Source organism: Leptidea sinapis, chromosome 32 (genome assembly GCF_905404315.1).
Source record: "Leptidea sinapis chromosome 32, ilLepSina1.1, whole genome shotgun sequence".
Taxonomy (NCBI): domain Eukaryota; kingdom Metazoa; phylum Arthropoda; class Insecta; order Lepidoptera; family Pieridae; genus Leptidea; species Leptidea sinapis.
The window spans coordinates 4,837,521-4,859,095 of record NC_066296.1 but is presented as its reverse complement, the minus strand read 5'-3'; the positions used below and the strand labels follow the sequence as shown (position 1 = coordinate 4,859,095).

Here is a 21,575-nt window from a genome sequence, read left to right as displayed (position 1 = left end):
ACTTTTATCATCGCATTAACATTGTAAATATTATGACGGGTACTCACGATTATTTATTTATTTATGGTGTATGTGGATGATGCAGCTACTGTACTCAATAACTTTTGTATTAATTTACATTTACTTTTTTGACTTACTCGTGTAAGACATTGACTACTTGACGTTTGAGTGTGTTTGTTGCATCATTTTACATTTTACATATTATATTGTAATTTGAAATGATTTGTAAATCGATGTACTTAAATGTAAATCTTGATATAAAAGAGTGGCAATGAGTTTCTTTCTGCTTCTTCTCATTAGCTCAACCCTTTACGAAGTAGCGGTAGATTCAATAAGATATTTTTTTTTGACATTCATAAGTGTCATTACCGTGACCTACGTGAATAAACTGATTTTGATTTGATTTGATTTGATGCCGATATTTCGAACCAATTGCATGAGTCGTGGTCGCGGCGGAAGAAATATAATATCTTTTAATTTCTCATACTCGGAAAGTATTGTTGTTTTGATCTGATTATTGGGTGAAATGAGGGAAAACCTCATACAAATTACTTCCCACCTAAGGGCTGGAATGAACTTTAAAAATAGAACTGCTGTCAGGTGTGAAGAGATTTATTTAAAAGAAAATCTAATAAAAAAAATGCTGTGGCCATGTGACTTTCTAAACAGCCAGTGTGAACTTAGCGCAAACATCTTTGAGCGGAATAAGCCGCAAAAATTACGCGGTGAGTTCCATATTTAAAATTCAAAAAGTGGACATAAATTGTCCTAATTTGACAATTAATTTTAAATAGGTACTACGAATATTATTACATATTATCTATGAATAGTTTAGATAAACAAATAGTTTTATTTTCCTCATATTCGAAATGAAAAGTAGAGTGTTTAATACGGGTAAAAAAATCAATCCTACTCGGACTATAGCCGCCCGTGCGCAGTGAGGAATTGGAACGGGAATTGATTCTTTCGACCCTCGGTGAACAATCTACTATTGTGTTTTAGCCTTGAGGCATCTGAAGAAAAATTACAAGAAGCAATCTAATGCCCGTTTACATAAAGACTAAATCTTGTAATAATTAATATTTTCAGTATCTAATGATTTCTCGATGAGTACTCTGAAGAATCCGTCAGTTCCCTTGTTTCTAGCGGGTGACGTCATAATATTACCTAAATCCTAACAATTATTGTTGTTAGAGGATTAGTGCAATCATCCCAAAACATCATAGCGTAAGAGTCAACTACTAATATTTATTGGTACTTTATTAAGTTGCTCCTATATTATTTTTGATAATAAAAGCTAAATGTTGTAACTGCAATTTATTATGATTAAAAGTAATCCAAATAAAAAATATAAATAAGCTTTTTTCTAATCTTTCCGGTCTTCGATAAATCATAGTTACTTGTAATAATATAATTATTTTATTACACATTGAATAGGCGAACAGTATAAGTAAGTAAGTAAGTAAGTAAGTATTTCAAAGACAGTAAATAAGAAATAATTTGTTTTTAGGTATGACATATTGATAAGTAACCCTTGATTTTCTTACCTGTTAACAAGACCGACCTTTACGAAACCTATTAAATTAACTATTTGCATTGGATTGAGCACCACACCAATGTACACCACATTGCAATACGAATACAGTCACACGACAAATTCCATTTTTAAGTTTCAATATCACGAGTTTAATTTTGACCAGGGTGCCATTTTTCTACGCTCCGTCATAGGTCGTCTAGTAATATTTCTCACTACTGTTACAACCATGAGAAACAAGACTTAAATAATATTAATCTGAACGGATCTAACAAAACAAATAAAATGGAAAACGAATATACAAATTCAATGATTTAGTGATACTATGTATATGTGTATCCATGTGATGTGTGTTACTTTAAATTTTTTCATATATTCTTTGTAACTTTTTTTAAAATATGTAAATGTGTGTAAATGAAATCATTGTAGATTTGTAACAAAGCCAAATATTCAGCTTAATATGAGTTCAAGACAAGCCACCATTCAACTTTATATATATATATTTCACCATTTTGTTATGTTTTATGCTTTTATTAACATAGTATGATTACAATATGTGTGCTTGCTATTTTCAAATTATATTTTAAAAAATCCTTTTAATTATCGTATTTTCTTTTAAACTTTTGTAAAAAGTGGAAACATTTAATTGGCCTTAAGAATTTAGTGAAGTAATTTGCAATATTTGATAGCTGTGAGTTTTCCTAAAATTGTAAAAATAAAATCAAAACAATAAATATAAAATCAGCATCTCTCGGTGTATAAGTTCGGCCTTGCGTCTGTTTGAACGGACTGCAAGCCGCCCTGAAATGACCATTGCGTCGCGAAACACATTCAGTTCTGTTTTGAGTGCGGACGCAGTCAGCAACCAGCTTCTACCGACTTCAGCTAATGTACCCGCAACCACGCCGAGCTGACACTAAATATCAACAGTTATAAATGTTTGTGACATAAAATGGAGCTAATAACAAAAGGTAAATTATATATTTCTTTAATTAATAATTAATTAATTAAAGTCTTATTAAGGGCATATTAATAAAAGTCTTATTTTCCTCTACGGAAATGTTAAAACAAAACCGCAGAGGGTACGGAGTGGAGTACGGTGGACGTATTCTCTCCAAGCACATGATTGATATTGCGAGATGTTTCAGCTACGTTCGTTCCACTCTTTTAAAAAAGAACACTTTCAAAGCTAATTGAATAAACAAAACAACCAAAGTTGTAAATTTTTAAGTCCAGAAAAAGAAAATAGTTTCACTCTGGATCTCTCAACATCTCAATCTAAATCTTTTACCAAGGAGTTTTTATTTTAATCCAAGTACTTCTTTGAGTAACGCATTTGTCACATTGAATTCGAAATTTGTTTTTTTTTGAATTGGAGTGAAACGTATCTGATTGTAGCTGTATTTTTACATTATTTTTTTGTGTATATGTTACATTTTAATTATTATTATTTTTAACCCAACGTTTCGTGACCTAGGCAGACATTTTCAGGGGGACTGTGATTAACAGGAGTCGGGATATTTTTCATAATTGTCACTGTGGTTTATGGCAAAATTTACCAACAGTGTCCTCTTCTAATATAAAAATACAGTTACAAACAAACGCGTTTTAATTTTTCGAATAGTATTTTATTTAAAAAATTAAGATGTTAAATTTAAAAAAAAAAAATTTTTTTTAAATTAAACATCCTTACATAATTTATTTTGTCAGTTCTTACCGACTGTGTTAAGCTTTTACTCACAGTCTATAAAGTATAATTATATATAAGTTTAATAAGATTAAATAACATTGATTTCTTTCATTGCACAAATATTTATTATCTACACACATGCTTTAAATCCTGTATTAAAGATTCTGAAACAGTTAGCTTATTGCCAACATTAAAACACCCAATGTTCTAATAACCAATACATCATCCAAACGAGTGTTGTAATGTTGTACTGAATTTCATAACAGCACTCCTATTTTTTTTTTTCAATCCCTTCATGCTCAAAGAGTTTTAACAGACAGCCACATTCTTATTGCTCGATGCGTGGTATCTGTATGAATTTCAAAAAAATAACATTTTCGTTTACGCGCGTTCCACACTACCAGTACATCGCGCGCCGTAAAAAAAAGTAAGTTATTCGAATCCCCGCCATTTTTCTTCGATATTTTTATTGTTTTGTTTACAAAAAATGAGCGATTCTTTTTAAACGCTACAAAAGAACATAATATTCAAGTGAATTTTAATTATTGCACTATACAAAATGTAAATTACTACTAAAATAAATAATTATTTCATTAATAAGTACTTAGTTTATTTGTAGTAATGGATGATATTAGGTTACTACTAGTTTCAGAATCTTTTAGAGGCTTCATATTCTGGGTGTTCTCGTAGATAAAGTCTTGTATGCAACTGTTCATACTTAGGTATTAAAACACTCATGTGATACTATTATAAAGCCACATTCGTGTTTTAATACCCCTTATTAAACAACAGTTGCATAAATAACTATAAACTACTAATTATTTCATTCTGCAACTTAGCGTTAAATTCGTATCTCGCTCGTGGGTTTGTACACTGTTTTGGGTTGGGTACTTAATATTTCAACTCGCCAACCTCAAATTAAATCGAAATAAAGTGTAACCTTAACCCGCGGCTTCTTACAAAGGTTATATTATATCCCGAAATGGTTGTGTTGCGTCAGTCTATCCTTGATGCTTGCATATCTAGTATGTAAGTAACTCCCACGCACTAGGCAAGGTAAATAGGATAATATAATACAAAAATATTTAAGGTCAGTTTTAAAATAACTTCATTAAATTTTAATATTTTTGAAGTTAAAACTACTTTAGCATTGGTGTAATTTGAAAGTCGATGAAACGAAAAAGAATTATATAGTGTTTTGGTACGAGGCAATCATAGTTGAAGAAGAGATTGTTTTATGTATGACACGAGTATACCTTAATATATTCTGACGTCATGCAGACGACGTATTACTACATAGACACCAGGAGAACATAAATATGGTAGCGGGTGATAGTAATGTCTTTCATAGAAGTTGAAATCATGTTTCATCCTAGCAAGATGTACCAGGAGTTTAAATGCAGTTTAGAGGTGTAATGTAAATATTTTCATTGGAGACCGTTGATTGAGATTTGGAGAGTGCAGCAAGCACACTATATCAAAAACAAGATCAAAAACAGTAATTGACGTAGTATTGTAAAATGTAAAATACTTTTCAAACTTTGCAATCACTATAATCATTACTAAAACCAACAATTATCTTCTTCCCGAAATTTAACATTTTTAAAACACTCCATACGCTTTGTATTAGTAAAATCAATTTGTGACAGAAAAAGATCTGGCAGTCAATGTACTGTTCGTACGAAAAAGGTGGTTAAAGCAGTAATGGGGTTTGAAGTCCTGTCGCAAACCAAAAGATTTTAACTCGGGAGATGAAGATAGCACCTAGAATCATGTCGCGTATTTTAAAAGATGACTTAAGACCTGCGCTCTGTAAGAGACGTACTAGTCATTTCTTAACGGATAATTTTAAAAAGAATATGGTGGTAAAATCAAAACAACTACTGAAGCGGTACTCAAAGGGAGATCACAGATTCTTTTTACAATTTAGCAACATTTTAACAAACAAAATGACCGTACTTATGCTCAAAGCTCTAAGGAAGCTTCCCAATTCGTCGACAGAGTACAACGTGAGCGCTATCCGACTTCAGTGATGGTTTGGTGGGGTACTAGCTATGAACCAGTGACTAAGCCATTTTGTGAAAAAGGTATGAAAACATCGGCACAAGTGTATCAAAATACTATTCTTGAGATGGTAGTGAAGCCCCTTAACAACTCCATGTTCAATAACTAAGACTCCTTCCAGCAAGACTTGGCGCCGGGTCATAAAGCTCGGTCTACGCAGTCTTGGTTGGAAACATTTCGGACTTCATCAGAGCTGAAGACTGGCTGTCGTATTTTTTTTTTTTAATGGAATAGGAGGACAAACGAGCGTACGGTTCACCTGGTGTTAAGTGATCACCGCCGCCCACACTCTCCTGCAACACCAGAGGAATCACAAGAGCATTGCCGGCCTTTAAGGAAGGTGTACGCGCTTTTCTTGAAGGTACCCATGTCGTATCGTCCCGGAAACACCGCACAGGGAAGCTCATTCCACAGCTTCGTGGTACGAGGAAGAAAGCTCCTTGAAAACCGCACTGTGGAGGACCGCCACACATCCAGATGGTGGGGATGATATCGTAACTTGTGGCGTGTCGTATGAAGGTGAAATTCGGCGGCAGGAATCAGGTTGTACAGCTCTTCGGAACACTCCCCGTGATAAATGCGGTAGAAGACACACAATGAAGCGACGTCTCTACGCAATGCCAAGTGATCCAGCCGTTCACAGAGTACTGGGTCCCCGACAATTCGAGCTGCTCTGCGTTGCACGCGGTCAAATGGATCGCGCTGATACTGGGGTGCGCCAGACCAGAGATGACAGCAATACTCCATGTGAGGCCGGACCTGCGCTTTGTAGAGCGCTAGAATGTGGGCCGGCTGATTGTATAGAAAGTATTGCCGTGCTCTATTTATGACGCCCAGTTTCTTTGAAGCTAGTTTGGCTTTGCCCTCCAGATGGCCACGGAATTGGCAATTGCTCGAGATTTCGTCTAGTCCCGATCTTAATCCGCAGGATTACAATTGTCAGTTTTAGAGCCTACGGCTTGCTCTAAACACCATGATAATTTGGAGTCTCTATAACAATCCGTACGATTGGCAGTGAAGAATATTCCCATGGAAAGCGTGCTTGCTTCTATTGATAACTGGCCTCAACATTTAAAAGACTATATTGCAGCCATTGGAGACCACTTGGAATACGCTTTTTATATTTTAAATTGTTTTATATATATGTATCAAACTAACACACTGTAAAAGTAATAAATGTTATTTTCAAAAGAAATTTTTTTCTTTGTTTTAGTATTTATGGCAAGACTAGGTAGGTATATTATGCTTTACTTATTCATAATAAAGTAGGAATTCGAACCCATGCTCCCTCTCTGGATCCAGAGCTTAAATCTGGCGTCTTAGACTACATGGCCAAACTGATTTGAAAGCAGTAGTTGAAATTAAAGATTCAACATCACCCCTATTCCATTGCCGGCTGTAATGCAACATGCGATAGATTGACGAAAAATATTAAGTCAACAAAAGTTTCACTTTTAAAATCATCATCAAAAATCATTCATAATTCCAAGTATCACCTAGGTCTAAGGCGGATTTCATAAACCATTCAACATAATTCTTTTTTATAAGGGGCAAACGAGCTAAAACATCCACGAATCCCAGGGTCAAGGGATGCGCCGGCCTTTAAGGTGGGAGTATACTCTTTCCTAGGAGGGCAATGGACATAAGAGTAGAGATTGAGACATAAGATGTCAAGTCTCATTTGCCCAGTAAATTCGCTAGCTTCGGCGCCCTTCAGACCGAAACACAATAATGCTTGTACATTTCTGCTTCACGGCAGAAATAGGCGCCGTTGTGATACCCATAGCCCTAGCTGGCATCCTGTGCAAAAGAGCGTCCCACTGGGATTGTATTGCAGTATATACCTAGTCATTGAATATTTACTTGATCAAATTGTTTTAATATTGCAAGCGATGAGTGAATCATCTAATAGGCAATGATCGCAATTACGGGTTGCTTGTATAATTACATACGCGTCCTTCCAGCTGGCGGAGACAATGCAATCACGTCATCGCTGATTGCCCTCACAAAACACCGTGTCTTTATCATAACTATTACAAATCAAATCCTGACATCAAAATCATCTAACTAACTAATCTGCCTAAACCCTCTGAGGATCGTACGCCTCTTAAAAGTAATAGGTCTCGAGGATATAATTTAAACTGCAGCACAGTAATAAGTTTCCTAGTTAGTAGCCTCGATTCTTTTCCATTTCTTTCAGACACAGGGAGTTGAAGACAGGCGTGCTAGCGCAAGCAGGAGCTAGAATATAATACAATAGATCCTAGGATTTCAGTCCATTTCAATCCCCAAATCATAATAATTATAACCAAGCTGTAGGATATTATCCAAAAAAAAGATGAAGCTGATATTTTCGTATATTTGACAAATTTTACCATATTGGTCATATAGCTCTGTAACACTAATCTAAAGTAGATCCTGTAGATCAATAATCATCAGCTGTACGTCCTGCTCGTCTCGTCTCTTATTTTCTTTAAAAAAAACCTTGTTACGTACTTCTACGCATATTTATATTCTTGCTAGTGATGAATAAAATGAATTTGCCGCTAAGAATATAAAGATAATTTTGGGATAATCCATAGATTTTCTATAAACCAGAAATCTGACCAGACCATAAAAATTCACAATGTTATCGTCAGTTCTGGTCTTAAGCATTCCAACTAATGATGAACTTAGGATTACTTACTATTAAAATTTGCCATTTAAGTATCTATATATAATGTTTGCAACCTTCTGACTTTAAGTCTGTCATCATCATATGTTTCAGCGGCAGTGTGGTATATGGTGGCAGCGTGGTGTGTATCGGAACCGAGCCTGGTTGCCGCTGCCTCCCCCCGTATCGACGGCAAAGTGCGCTTTCCCGACGAACCTCTAATCGACAGGTCGGTATATGCTATCTGTGTTATATGAACCCTAAAGATTGTGTTAATCTGGCCACTGAGTCAGATTTATTGCCTACAGTAAAAGTAGCCTAAATTAAAGGCCTTAGCACACACCGAGGGTGGCAGTCCTGATAACACAGGTCCAGCTGTTTCAAAGATTTCATCCAAATCCGTGCATTCATAATAAGCACACAGAAATTTACACACAATTTTTAAGGAAACACAAGGCATGTAATTAAAATTAGCATTACTTATTTGTATTTCCAGAATGTTTAATCCTCCATTGAATCTTTTAAAAAGTAGTATATTTATATATGTGATAGTTGCCTCGATAAAAGTAATTTCAATAAACACTTTGTTAGCAACTTCAACGTAACAAACACACATTCCGATATTATCTATGGATTGATACGAAAACGGCAGCTCGTTGTCACTACATATTATTTTAAATCAAAGTCCTCCGCCACGTCTCTCTGTGCACCGATTTACATGCTGATTTCACCAGTTGATAGCTTGGTTCTCGAGGAAGGTTTTCGTATATAATTTGTTAAGTAGATACATATATTTTTGTATAGATTAACGATATTTGTTAGAGGTGTCGGAAAAATAAGCCATTTGGGAGCTTTCAACGAAAACGCTGTCTAAACAATTTGAGATATAATAAAATAATGTATTGTGGAATTGTGTATTTTATCTGGATTTACAAAAACGTCCGCGAGGGCATATTATGTCCACCTCTTAATAATAACATACTTTATCCATGTTTATACTTTAAAAAATTCACAGTTATAAAGCGGTTAAGTAAAAAAAAATCTGTTTACACAAATACGATATATTTTGTTATTACATATTATAAAAGCATTCATTTTTAACTCATTTTCTTTGATTATACATTTCCGATAGCTTAGATTATATTATAGCCCGAATACTTACATATTTTTTTTATTGACAGAACAGAGTCTGTCGGTTCAGCTAGTGTTATAATATTTATCCCTACCTCTGACACCGATAGTAATTAACAGCAAGATGAATTAAAGATAAGACGATGCAGATCGTTAAAGGCTGGTAGATAGGTCAATATACCTCTACAACTTAAAATAATAATTTACTATCTATAATACAATTAACTATTAATCAAACAAACATCACAATCAAGAACAGTTTCGCCAGACTTGAGTCTGTACATAGGCACAGTGATAATATCTTGTAACTTGAATGCTAGAATGAGATTTTCAATCCAATTGTTATTTGGTTCGGTTGTTGCCATTGTTCTTATTAACGCAATATATGTATTGTTTACATTTTAATAAATGTAATAAAAATTCTCAAGCGGGCAAGGTTGTGAAGACATGCAACGTCTCGCTTGGTCAGACTTCGGCAGCACGAGGTCCGAACACTGAACCTTGGCCGACATCTTGGGACCAGTTACCAGATACCTGGTATTGTTCTCCGCGATTGTATAGCGATATGGTTCAGTTTGCGTCATCGTTATTATACGTTATAAACTCAAATTGAATCATTTTATAATATGTTACTTCACCCACAATTGCGTATAAAATAGATATTGTATAGCGGCCGTTAAATCTAGATGGTACTAATATTTGTGTTTAAAATTGGTCTCGTTTCAATTTCAATTACTTATATTACAAATACATGTTTTCTATTCTAAACATACTTTATTCTCACCTCTACACAATAATAGCATATAACTAGAATTGCATGTACTATGTTATTTATATGTACATAATATTATATACCTACTAGTTAGTTACTTGCATTGCTTTTTTGTAAATTGTTATAAAATTCGAAAACGGGTTTGCATTAATATGAAAATTGTGGACTCTTGATCCCGAAACTAGTTAAAAAAGTATCTTTGGTGAAACATCTTAATAAATAAAAATATAAAATGGGTGTGTGTCTTTGTGTGTGTGTGTATTTGTATGCACAATATAAGAAGAGTCTATTATTTTATTTATTCACATATCATTCGCAGTCTGATAGCGGAACGACAAAAGTGTGCTTAAAGACAATGTGAGCACAGTTTTCTCCCATGCATTTGATGGTTATTATGGCGTAATTTGTGGCATGTTCCATATTTAGGCTTTGTTTTTATACGACTTAATTGATTTGTCTTTACTGTATAGATCATCATTGATCGCCATAGTTAATGAAATTACTGTGCCAATAATACTGATATTATGTTTTAAGCTGACGAATGCAGTTGAGATTCGGCTTAGAATTTCGCACTAAATAGTAATACAGGCTGTATCAATTAATATCAGGTGTTACGTTCTGTTACGTTTTCTCATAAATAGTTTTATATAGTTTAATGACCAGGCTCAAATTACTATTGACCATATTTTGTTATGATTAAATTGTGGCTATTGATATACAAGAACTCATTGAGCATTGTTTAATTACGGTGTGTGTAGATGATGCACAAAGTAACCGACATAGTCCAAACGATTGCGAAACAGAAGTGGCAGTGGGCAGGGCACATAGTTTGACGGACAGATGGCCGTTGGGCCTGTAAAGTCCTCAAATGGCGACCAAATCCCGGAAGACGCACTGTTGGTAGGCACAAGATGGACAGACGATCTGGTCAAGATCGCCGGAATACGTTGGATGAGGGCAGCGGAGGACCGATCGACGTGGAAATCTTTGGGGGAGGCCTTTGTCCAGCAGTGGTCGTCTTCTGGCTGATGATGATGATGATGTGGATGATGCAGCTACTATACTCAGTAACTGTTGTATTAATATTTACTTTTTTGACGTACCTACTAGTGTAAGGCATTGACTATTTGAAGTTTAAGTATGTTTGTTGCATCACTTTACATAATATTATATTGTTATTGAAATGATTTGTACAACGATGAATATGTAAATCTAATATATAAAATTCTCGTGTCACGATGTGCGGGACCGAACTCCTCCGAAATGGATTGACCGATTCTCATGTAGGTCTGAGAATCGGACAACATCTATTTTTCATCCCCCTTAAGGGTGGTCCAAACGATTTATTTTTTATTTTTTGACATTTTTTTATTAATTTGTTTGATTATAAGTCAGCATTAAAAATACATACAACTTCAAATTTTCACCTATCTACGATCAACAATTACTTTTGTATCGCGATTTTAATATCGGCAATACAACGTTTGCTGGGTCAGCTAGTCTTGATATAAAAGAGTGGCAATGAGTTTCTTGCTACTCCTTTTCATTAGCTCAGCCCTTTACGAAGTAGCGGTAGATTCAATAAGAAAAAAATTTTTTTAACATTCATAAGTGTCTTTTCCTTGACCTACATGAATAAAGTGATTGTGATTTGATTTGATTTGACAAGTTCTAGAACTATATTAAAATTTCCTTGACAAAGAAGGTTTTATATAGAGGATATAATATACTTTTTTAATCAGATTTCATTGTAAATTTTTGGTCTTTAGTTATTTTTTCTGTATCATCTTAAATAATCTTCGTTTTTGTTGTCCACATAACTCTTATATCATAATTATATGCATTCCTATCTGTGAAAACTTTAAATGGTCCTTCTGTAGCTAACCTAGCTGTAAGTTTTCCAAAAATTGTTTAATAAAATAATGATGCATGGTTCTTGTTGGGTTCGGCGCAGGTAACCAAAAATTGTATAATATTAAATTAATTAACGCTTAGTAGATATATGATTTAAAAGATGGGCTGGGAGTTCCTTATCAGATTTGCTCCCCTTGTCAATGACCCTTTACGAACTGATGTAGCTTCCTCACGTATACCAAGTGTTTATATATAAAGATTTAAACCTCTAACCGAAAACTTCAAAATCTATTACGCTACAGACTCTCGTCTTACAAATTACAAAATCTCGGTTATGTTGCCACATATTGATTACAAACGTTGGTACTTTTACTTTTGATACAATCTGTATCGAGTTTGCGAAACATCCAATCACCAACTGTTTGGAGGTGTTCACCTTTCACCTGAAACCTGCCACCCGTCACCCATCACCGAGTAATAGTTACCTAAGTGACTAGCAGCTGAATTGTAATCATAATGTGTGTGTACATTAATTTAACAATTAACTAACGACACACAAATTTTCTGCTGATTTGTAAATAAATAAATAAATAATTAATTGAAACCACAACCTGCGAGTTGGACAAAGCATACAAGATTTCATGACAATACGTCACTCGAACAGTCGGCTCAGTTGGAAGATCAGATATTGCGAAATAAATAATTATTATTCACCACTTTCTGTTAGGATTGGATTCTCTTATTTTGTAGGAATTGTTTTTGAAATCAGATGCTTATTGTAATGTACATTTTTATGGATATCTGCAGTCAAAAGTCAACACATTAAAATCTATAGAGGTGTTACAAGGCGAAAGCGCTCATTTACTCAAAAAAATAATTACGTGCTTATAAATTACACATGTCACAAGTGAAACCTGCAATGTGCAGGAACCTCTAAACTGCATATGAAGTCCTGGTACATGTTACCAGGATCACACATGATTTCAACCGCTATGAAAGACACTACTACTATCTACGCTACCATATTTATGTTCTCCTGGTGTCTATGTAGTAATACGTCGTGCGCATGTCGTCAGAATATATTAAGGTATACTCGTGTCATACATAAGACAATCTCTTCTTCAACTATGATCGCCTGGTACCAAAACACTGTATAATTCTTCCTATCTCATTTTCTCCATCTTATGAATTTATGTGTCTGTCTCTTTTTACTGTCTCGCTTTTTCGTTTCATCGACATTCAAATCACATCGATGCTAATGAAGTTTTTACTTCAAAAAGTGTGGGTGTACTTATATATGACTAAAATGAGTTATTCTTCTTTGGCGTAACAAAAAAACTGAGCAGCTGAGTTTCTTGCGCCCGATCTTCTCAGGTCTGAGGCATACACTTTCGAATGGGTGGTAGGTATAGACTTTGTGAAATCATGACCTATTTTGAATAAAAATATTTGAATTTGATTTTGAAAGGGGGAGTCCGTAAAGTGTATTGACCTTGTAAAATGTGATGATTTCCAGGAAGAATAGCATTTTGAGAGACGAGGGTGATGCTGGAGACGTGGCGTTCAAGCCAGCCACGGATACTGAGGGGTTCTACAACCGTGGGGTAGGAGCAGGTCGGTACCCCGTGCACGTGCACCGCTCCATGCAGATCGGGCGTGCCCCATTGTACCCCAACACGGATGCGAAGAACAGGTCCGGTATTGTTGATGATACATTTTGTATGCAATTATACTGGGTAATTTTCATAGTGTAGCAGAAAATATAATATATCATAAATAATGGGAGTAGAACACTTACCAGTGGAGGCTCCATTGCAAGTTTTAGGTACATCTACAACTTTTGTTTTCACATTTTATTCACATAACCTCAAAATTTATGAGAAAAATAAAATTTAAAAAATCAAGTTGTTGGTTCTTTTTTTTCTTTAACAAATTAAAAGAAAAGATAATATAACACTGAATCTGGACTGATATGAGAAGATTTGATTAATTGTAATCCATATAAAAAAATCAAATTCCGAATTTCTGTATTAGATAGTGAAATATATATACAAAATTACATATAATCTACTTATTAAAGCAATTTACAACTAAGCCTTATATATGTAGGTATCAGAAAAGTTATTTCTACAACTGCCTTCTGATTGGCTTAAATTTTCCGAACATTTACCATTGTAATGCATATTTTTTTAACAATAGATAAAAAATAGCTCTTCTGTCCAAGATTAATGAGAAATTAAAGTTCTTTAAACCGAAGATGACGAGGATTTTGATTCTGTTATTGATACAGGTATCAAGGTGTGGATGTGGAGTCAGACGGCACCCTGGACACGCTGCAGTACTGCAAGTGTGAGAGCACCCCGCACTGCAACCTCCGTACTGACTATGCCGTAAGTAATACAACTTTGTATTCAAATAAAATCGCTAACGTATTTGGTGCCCGATAATTTTACAAACTAAATTGTATCTACAGGTAAGGCCAAAACCAAATGAAATGAAGCTTAAATTGAGCAACGAAAACCTTATTCCAGATCTACATCAAGCAATTAAAATAAATTAAACTATTTATGTCCCCATTTTAGCACTCCGAAAATTAAGCATAATATCTTTACCGATTTAGTACCACAGAGATGAGTCGTCAAAGAAAGTCGAGTCGCAACTTGAATATATGATTCAATTCTGTTATAAAGATTTACCAATAGCTGACAATAAGAAGAAGATATCTAAGAATCTAATATAAGCCTATTTAATACTTTAATTAGTATAGTGGATTGTATATAACTACCTACTAGCTGACCCGACAAACGTTGTTCTGTAGATAATAAAAAAAATACTGTTTTATAGGAATTTGCCAATAATATTTCAAAACATCAAGAATTATTTCGATTAAAATGCTCCCTGTTGTTATAATGAAATTGTTTCACAGCGGAACTGTCACACCGTGAGTCACTAAATTCTCTCATAGAAAATATGTCCATACAAAACAAATATTGAAAATAAAAACAATAATGGGTCCCAAATCGATATAAAAACTATCCTATCTCTCAAGTTGGACTGAACTGCACTCCATGAAGTAATCCCCATTAAAATCCGTTCATTAATTTAGGAGTCCATCGCGGACAAACAACGTGTCACGTAACTTATATAAATTAAGATAATTCTTTTTGACAGAACGCTTGCGGCTCAAATCAATACTTGTGCTGCTACGACAAGGCCAAGAAACCAACCATCCAAGCAAACAGAGGTACCTTCAACTTCCAATATTAATATCTTAAGTAAAGAAACAGAGTTCGATGATGTATTAGACTTTTCAATGTTATATTATATGAAGTATAATACTTTTACAACAAAATTATAAAAATGTGTAAATATTAATATATATATACCAACAGTAAGATAAATAACTAACACATATTTTTATAAAACGATCTCATAATTAAATATAACAAATCAAATATTATATTTCTGGAATTCTGGGTGTTTTTCAAATTGGGTGTCATTCTCGGTGTAAGTCAATGGGGAACATGTTCACTAGGGGGAAACCAGCGCTGTATTGGTAAGATACTAACAGAGCATGACGCTGAGTCAGCTCCTTTTGATAGCAATAACTCCTACACAATACCTACTTCAAGAACATCAACAACAAAAATTTTTTGTGATATTTTTTATATGATGTTTTTTATCCAAGCCCTTTAACTCTTTTTTACTTATTCTGTGTGGTTTGTTTTTGTTATTAATGTAATTCATATGTTCTTTTACGCCTTTTTGATACATTAACTGCATTGTAAATAATATTAATGACATTTTTTTTTATAATTGACAACAAAATGGTATATTTCCAGAATTCTTCAACGAGGTGAACGACGGGCGTCCCTTCCTACAGCAGGAACAAGGGAACGCGGTCGGGACCTTTCAGGCACCTAACTTTGTTGGTCACCCTGACCGCGGGACTGGCACTGATACGAGACTATTTATTGGACCGAATAAAGAGACTAACAGTAGACCAATTTTAATAGGGCCCCAAGGTCCTACAGGAATTATCGGACCAGCTGATAATAATAACAAAAGCCCTGCTTTTCTTGTGGGGACTTCTCCTGGAAATTTGCACTCCGAGGATTTCCAGGGAGTTTTAGTTGGGCCATCAGGGCCGACTGGTATCGTGGGTCCATCGTTCGATAGAATACCGAGTACATCAGATGATAGAGGAGTTTTAACAGGTCCAGATGGACCAACTGGCATTTTAGGTCCGTCATATAGCCGACCTGTATTAGTCGGGCCTGGTGTACATAAAGGAGACTTAGGACCAAGTGAAACAGCACAAAGGGGAGTTTTGGTGGGGCCAGGTGGACCAACTGGCTTTATAGGACCATCGCGAAATCGAGCCATTTTGGTAGGCCCAGGTGGACCTACTGGCATTATAGGCCCAGCACAAAATCGACCCGTTTTAGTTGGACCAGGTGGACCAACTGGCATTATAGGTCCAGCTCAAAATCGACCCGTTTTAGTCGGACCAGGTGGACCGACAGGAATAATAGGGCCGAATCGACCCAGAGTTTTTATAAATCGGCCATCATCAAATCGTGGTATTTTAATTGGGCCCGGCGGCCCTACAGGAATCATAGGCCCGGGACGCCAAGTACTTGTGGGCCCCGGCGGTCCAACAGGCCAAATAGGGCCTAGAAACTATGGTAATTAAGTGTGTGATATGTGTCTGTGATAACAGCCAATGTACTCGTACAATCTTAGTGTTAAATACTTGTGTAGTGCTCGTAGGACAGTGGTACTAATATTCCTAGACTAATTAAAAATAATATTATAATGATACAATTACTTTTCAATTATTAGACAACTAATTATTAAGCTTGTTATATGGCTAACCGTGTTTAGCATATACTTACAATACATTAGCGACTATAGGCCGACCGTTTATCTGAGTCCTCGTCTGCGGGGTACAGGGGCGCGGGGGTATGACGACAAAGGGGACTGAGACAGGTGCGGGCGGTGGGCGAAATTTGTAATCGCTCATTTCACTAAGCGCCCCCGCCGCCCGCACCTGTCTCAGTCCCCTTTGCCGTCATACCCCCGCGCCCCTGTACCCCGCAGGCGAGGACTCAGACAAACGGTCGGCCTATAGAAGACCTGACAGCCTGATAATAGATGACCAATTATGATTTTTCCAATGTGTGCGTTCGTTAGTTTAATATTCAAATATCTGTACGGTCAAGCCTTTCTCGGATTTTTAAGAATGTACAAAGCTTGATAAATAAAAACTAATAGGACATCTGGATTCGAACCGGGGTCTTCTGCTTTCCGGATCACCCAATGTCCCAGAGCTATTACAGTTTTGTGTATAGTGGCGAAATTTACCTTTGTATTCTAATGTTATTGTAGCTGTTGCTCATTTAAACACGGATAAAACTACATTTTTTTTAAATTGAAACCTAGCTAGATCGATTAATCGTCTCCAAAATCCCTTGTATACTAAATTTTATGGAAATCGATGGAGCTGTTTCCGAAGTACAGATTATATATGTATATACAAGAATTGCTCGTTTAAAGACATATTAATATATGCTAAGCGTGGCTGACTGTTTACGACTTGTCAATCAAAATCGGTTACAGTTACATTACATTCGCTTTCCTTTTCTATCTCGCTTTGTCTCCGTAAGAGATGTTATTATCTCTTGCACGCAAGTCTATACGCTGCTATATTGAAAGTATATGATGTGTAATGTGTAATATTATTCAAAAGTTTCTTCCGTTTTGAATCTAACTGCTAAATGCTAACCATGTAGTAATGTTATGTGATAATATCAGTAGTTATAACCCGTGCCAATAATGAAACGAAACTAAAATAAAAGGCATTTATTTTCTCAAAATTGATTCCTTTAGTATTATTTTTGATGCATTTCTAATATACTAGATACTACTACCGCTTCGGAAACAAATGGCGCTCTGAGAGAGCAGAAGCGGCGCAAGAAACTCTCGCAGCATTCCTTTAAATGATTAAAACGTGTATAACTGAGTTTTACATGAAATTTTGCGTATAAGTTACATTTTTATTATTATTTTAGTTAACCCGACGTTTCGTGACCTCTCCAGGTCACATTTTCAGGGGGACTACGCAAAGAGGATATTAATACAACGTAATAAGAGGCGGGACTGCTTATGTAAAAATATTAAATTCAGTTTAGTATGAAACGTGCAGTGATTTGACATAAGTTTGAAATAGTAAAAAGTCTTAATGTAATTTATTAAGACAACGAAGTATAATCCGGCTAAGTTTGAAAGTGAACAGTTGCTTATAACGGATTTGGCTTGTGGCTATCTCCGTTTTTTACAAGATTATAGCCGTCATCTGTCAATCTATCAATGACTACACGTTTCATACAACCGAGTAAATCGCTTTTTTCTTACGGCCGTTCCTAATATTCAGTCCATCTCCTACTTGAGATAAAAATCGTAACTATCGTTGACTTTTCTGTCCCAATAAACTTAACGACAGTAACTCACCTTATCCGTACACGCTCTCTGTCAATGGGACGACGTATAGCTTAGCAGTGATAGAAGTTTGTATGGAAATTGCAATTCACGCGTCCCAATGTAAGGCGATAAGAATGACTTATCGGGTATATTGGGACAGCTTCAGATTATTGACAGTAGAAGGTAGTAATTAATCTCTATATGTAGATAATATAATGGGAACGGCCGGAAAGAGAGTGACGCTTGGATAAACTGCGATTGACATGAGTCAAGATAGTATTTATCATAGTTGTCATTATTAAGTTTAGCGCCATATTTTGTTGTCTCGGAGGTGGTATTTGCAGAATTTGCAGACAATATAGTACAGTGAATCTATTGTAAAAACACAGTAACACCAACACGTGTTTTAATCCTTTAGAAAGTGTCTTATTTTAATGTGTAACACTCGCGGTAATCAAAGAAAATACTGAGAGCGAATCATTTGTGGTCTCCATTTCAGATTCGTTTCTTTAATGGCACGGGTTCTATAATACTTTAACGAATATTATGTAGTTAGTTAATTATAAAATGTTTATACAACAGTTGAACAATATTTTTTTTTTCAATGTGATAACCATCACTTCTGGGATTAACTATACCGCTGGGAATAACGATCCCGCGACCGCTCTTCCAACTGAGCCATCCGTGACAGTGACGTATCGTTCATAAATCTTGTATTTCTTGTTCAACTCTCAGGTTGTGGATTCATCTACAGATGTATCCACAACCTGATATATCTACTTTACAGTTGATAATCTACTCAACCCGAATATTTGCATATTAGGAAATTGAGTTGAACTTGAAATTGACGGAACGCGAGAGGTCGCGAGTTCGAGTCCCGCATCGTTCATAAATTTTGTATGAAATAAAATGTATTTATGTTTGTTTTAAGTAAGTATTATTGCATTAATAACATCATTGTCTTGTACCCATAGTACAGGCTATGCCTAATTTATGTAAAAGTGTGTCAATATTATTAAAAAAGAAACTAATGGATAGATCAGATGAACTTGCCTTTAATAATAATAATAAATTTTTAAACAACGACCTAAGTACGAACCAGCAATAAGAATGTAAGTTTGATTGGTATAGAGTAAATACTGAAATGCAACAAAGATGCGCGTTCTTTCACTACGTACTACCGCTATTTTAATACTAATTCCTTACTAACATAAGGTACAATAGAGTAATAGAATGCTACTTTAACTTCATACAACGCACGCACACATACACACGATTTAGAAGGCCGCCAAGCAATCTTGGGGAGACAAAACAATTGAGTGCCACGTCGGACGCTTCCGAGATCGCTCGATGTCCGAGTTAATTTTTTTTTTTTTGTGAGTGCCAACCCTAGCGCTCCGCCAGACATAGGTATAAATTTCAAGGAGACCTGAGTAACGCTACTGTTCTATTACTTAATAGATCATCTGTGAGGCAACATTTTTAACAGGGCTGTCACTTCCAGTAGCTACTATCTTATTTTGTTAATAGATTATATATGTACCTATATTATGTATTGTTGATCATGTTATAGATAAATATCAATGTAATTTTTTTACATATATATTTGGACAGAGTTCCTTAAAAAAGTTCCAAGCCACAAACATGACATTTAAGGAATTCGTATTTAAAGTTTAATAAATATTAGTGTAGTCCATACATGTGGGTTGAGCTACTATATCATGATGTCATTTAATGAGTGACAGTAGGGCTGCCATTTTTGTCAGTCCGTTAATATAAATCACGTGACCAGTTTTGTGTTCCGAGTTCAATTTTGACATGATTGTGGTTTGGTACGTTTTTCTGGAAAAACTTCCATTTATATAATGATAATATTATCACACTTAGAGGATGAAAGAAAAGCCTAATTGCCTTTCTATTTAATGAAAAACACAACATTTAAAGCCTATCTGTCTTATTCATACTGACTTAGCGGAGATTTAAAACATCGCTCATATACGCTTGTTAAAAAATGGTAAACCGCTCATAATATCTTCGATAAAGCTGACGTGACTTATAGTAGCTAGGATCCTTCTATAAGCCTATTTTAAGCACTCGAACGCAAAAAAACATGGCCGACATCGATCAGCTGTCTAGTATTTGACGTTATTTAATGTGATAAATAGCTTACCGCTCAAAGTTTTTGGATATATATCCGTCATAGATTGAAAACCGACAGACTTCAAAACGATGATTTTTGAAGTTTGAACTTATTTTGACATCGACTTTTGACAACTGACATTGACATTGAAAATATGTCTGTTTCCATTGACAGTTCCTCATTAAATTAGTTAAAATTTCGTATTTTTTTGTATGTAATGGCAACATTGCGTACTACAGAGACGCATTAGTTATGGGAGATTTATCTACCGAATATGAATAACGAATTTCATCGAACGTTCGTTAGGCTTAAAACACGTTTTAACTAATATAGATTTATACCTTCGAAAAGTGTTTAATTATGAGGCATATAAGGCAGTATATGTATATTATCTTTTCTAAATTTCGAATCTCTTAATATAAAATATAAATTATACACAATTCACTCTTTTTTATGTTACACTTCACCAAGATATTCCAATATTTCTCAAGTGACATCTTAAGGAATTAGTATTACATAACAGCAGTTATATTTAAATTTATTTAGAACGTTACAAATTTACATTAATTGTAAAAGAGTTGTCCGGATTGCTAATACGAGTTCAGTTCGTGATGATTTTATATCTCTACTAGCTGACCCGGCAAACGTTGTTTTGCCATATAAAGTATAATTCACGCGATAGTTTTATAAGTAATAAAATATTGCCTATATATAGCCTGTACATCATTTTGTTCTATTGTCAATAGTTTTTGCAGCGCACGCAAAAATAGGTTTTCGATTTTACACCTTGTGTTACAAAATAGCAATTTTATTATGGATCCCTAATTTTGAAAAAAAAACATAGCCTATAGCCTTCCTCGCTAAATGGACTACCCAACACTGAAGGAATCATTCAAATCGGACCAGTAGTACCAGAGATTAGCGCGTTCAAACAAACAAACACTCCAGCTTTATAATATTAGTATAGATTTGTTTTTCTACAATCACTCCATCCTTCTGTAGATTGGTATACATTTATATGAATGGTTGCAGAATGTTCGCGCCGCATAAGGAACAGAAACAAAATGAAGTCTAAGATATATATGAACTTCCACAATCATACGTCTTGTGCTTGTCACAAGCATTAAATGAGATTAAATTATCGGTGTTGTTTTATTTATTCTTAACTAGCTGACTCGACAGACAGCTGTTCTGTGCATAATAAATAAAATACTGTGGTTTTATGAATGTGTCAATAATATTTCATAACATCCA

The 21,575-nt window shown here is 35.0% G+C and overlaps 2 protein-coding genes across 3 annotated transcripts in view; one reads left to right on the top strand and one right to left on the bottom strand.

Moving 5' to 3' along the window:
* The window catches only part of LOC126974317 (potassium channel subfamily K member 9-like), a 119,565-nt gene that overhangs the window by 87,919 nt on the left and 10,071 nt on the right, over nucleotides 1–21,575 (bottom strand). The gene's annotated exons all lie outside the window — the stretch shown is intronic.
* On the top strand, nucleotides 2,381–21,462 carry LOC126974449 (collagen alpha-2(I) chain-like). Of its 2 annotated transcripts, XM_050821941.1 has the most exons (7): nucleotides 2,381–2,505; nucleotides 8,056–8,170; nucleotides 13,215–13,391; nucleotides 13,989–14,088; nucleotides 14,870–14,942; nucleotides 15,541–16,386; nucleotides 21,354–21,462. In XM_050821941.1, the coding sequence occupies exons 1-7, from the start codon at nucleotides 2,487–2,489 to the stop codon at nucleotides 21,446–21,448; spliced, it is 1,425 nt and encodes a 474-aa protein (XP_050677898.1). In that variant the 5' UTR covers nucleotides 2,381–2,486; the 3' UTR covers nucleotides 21,449–21,462. The 2 variants fall into 2 exon arrangements, with proteins under 2 accessions (XP_050677898.1, XP_050677899.1); XM_050821942.1 differs by lacking the exons at nucleotides 2,381–2,505; nucleotides 8,056–8,170 and adding an exon at nucleotides 8,637–8,699.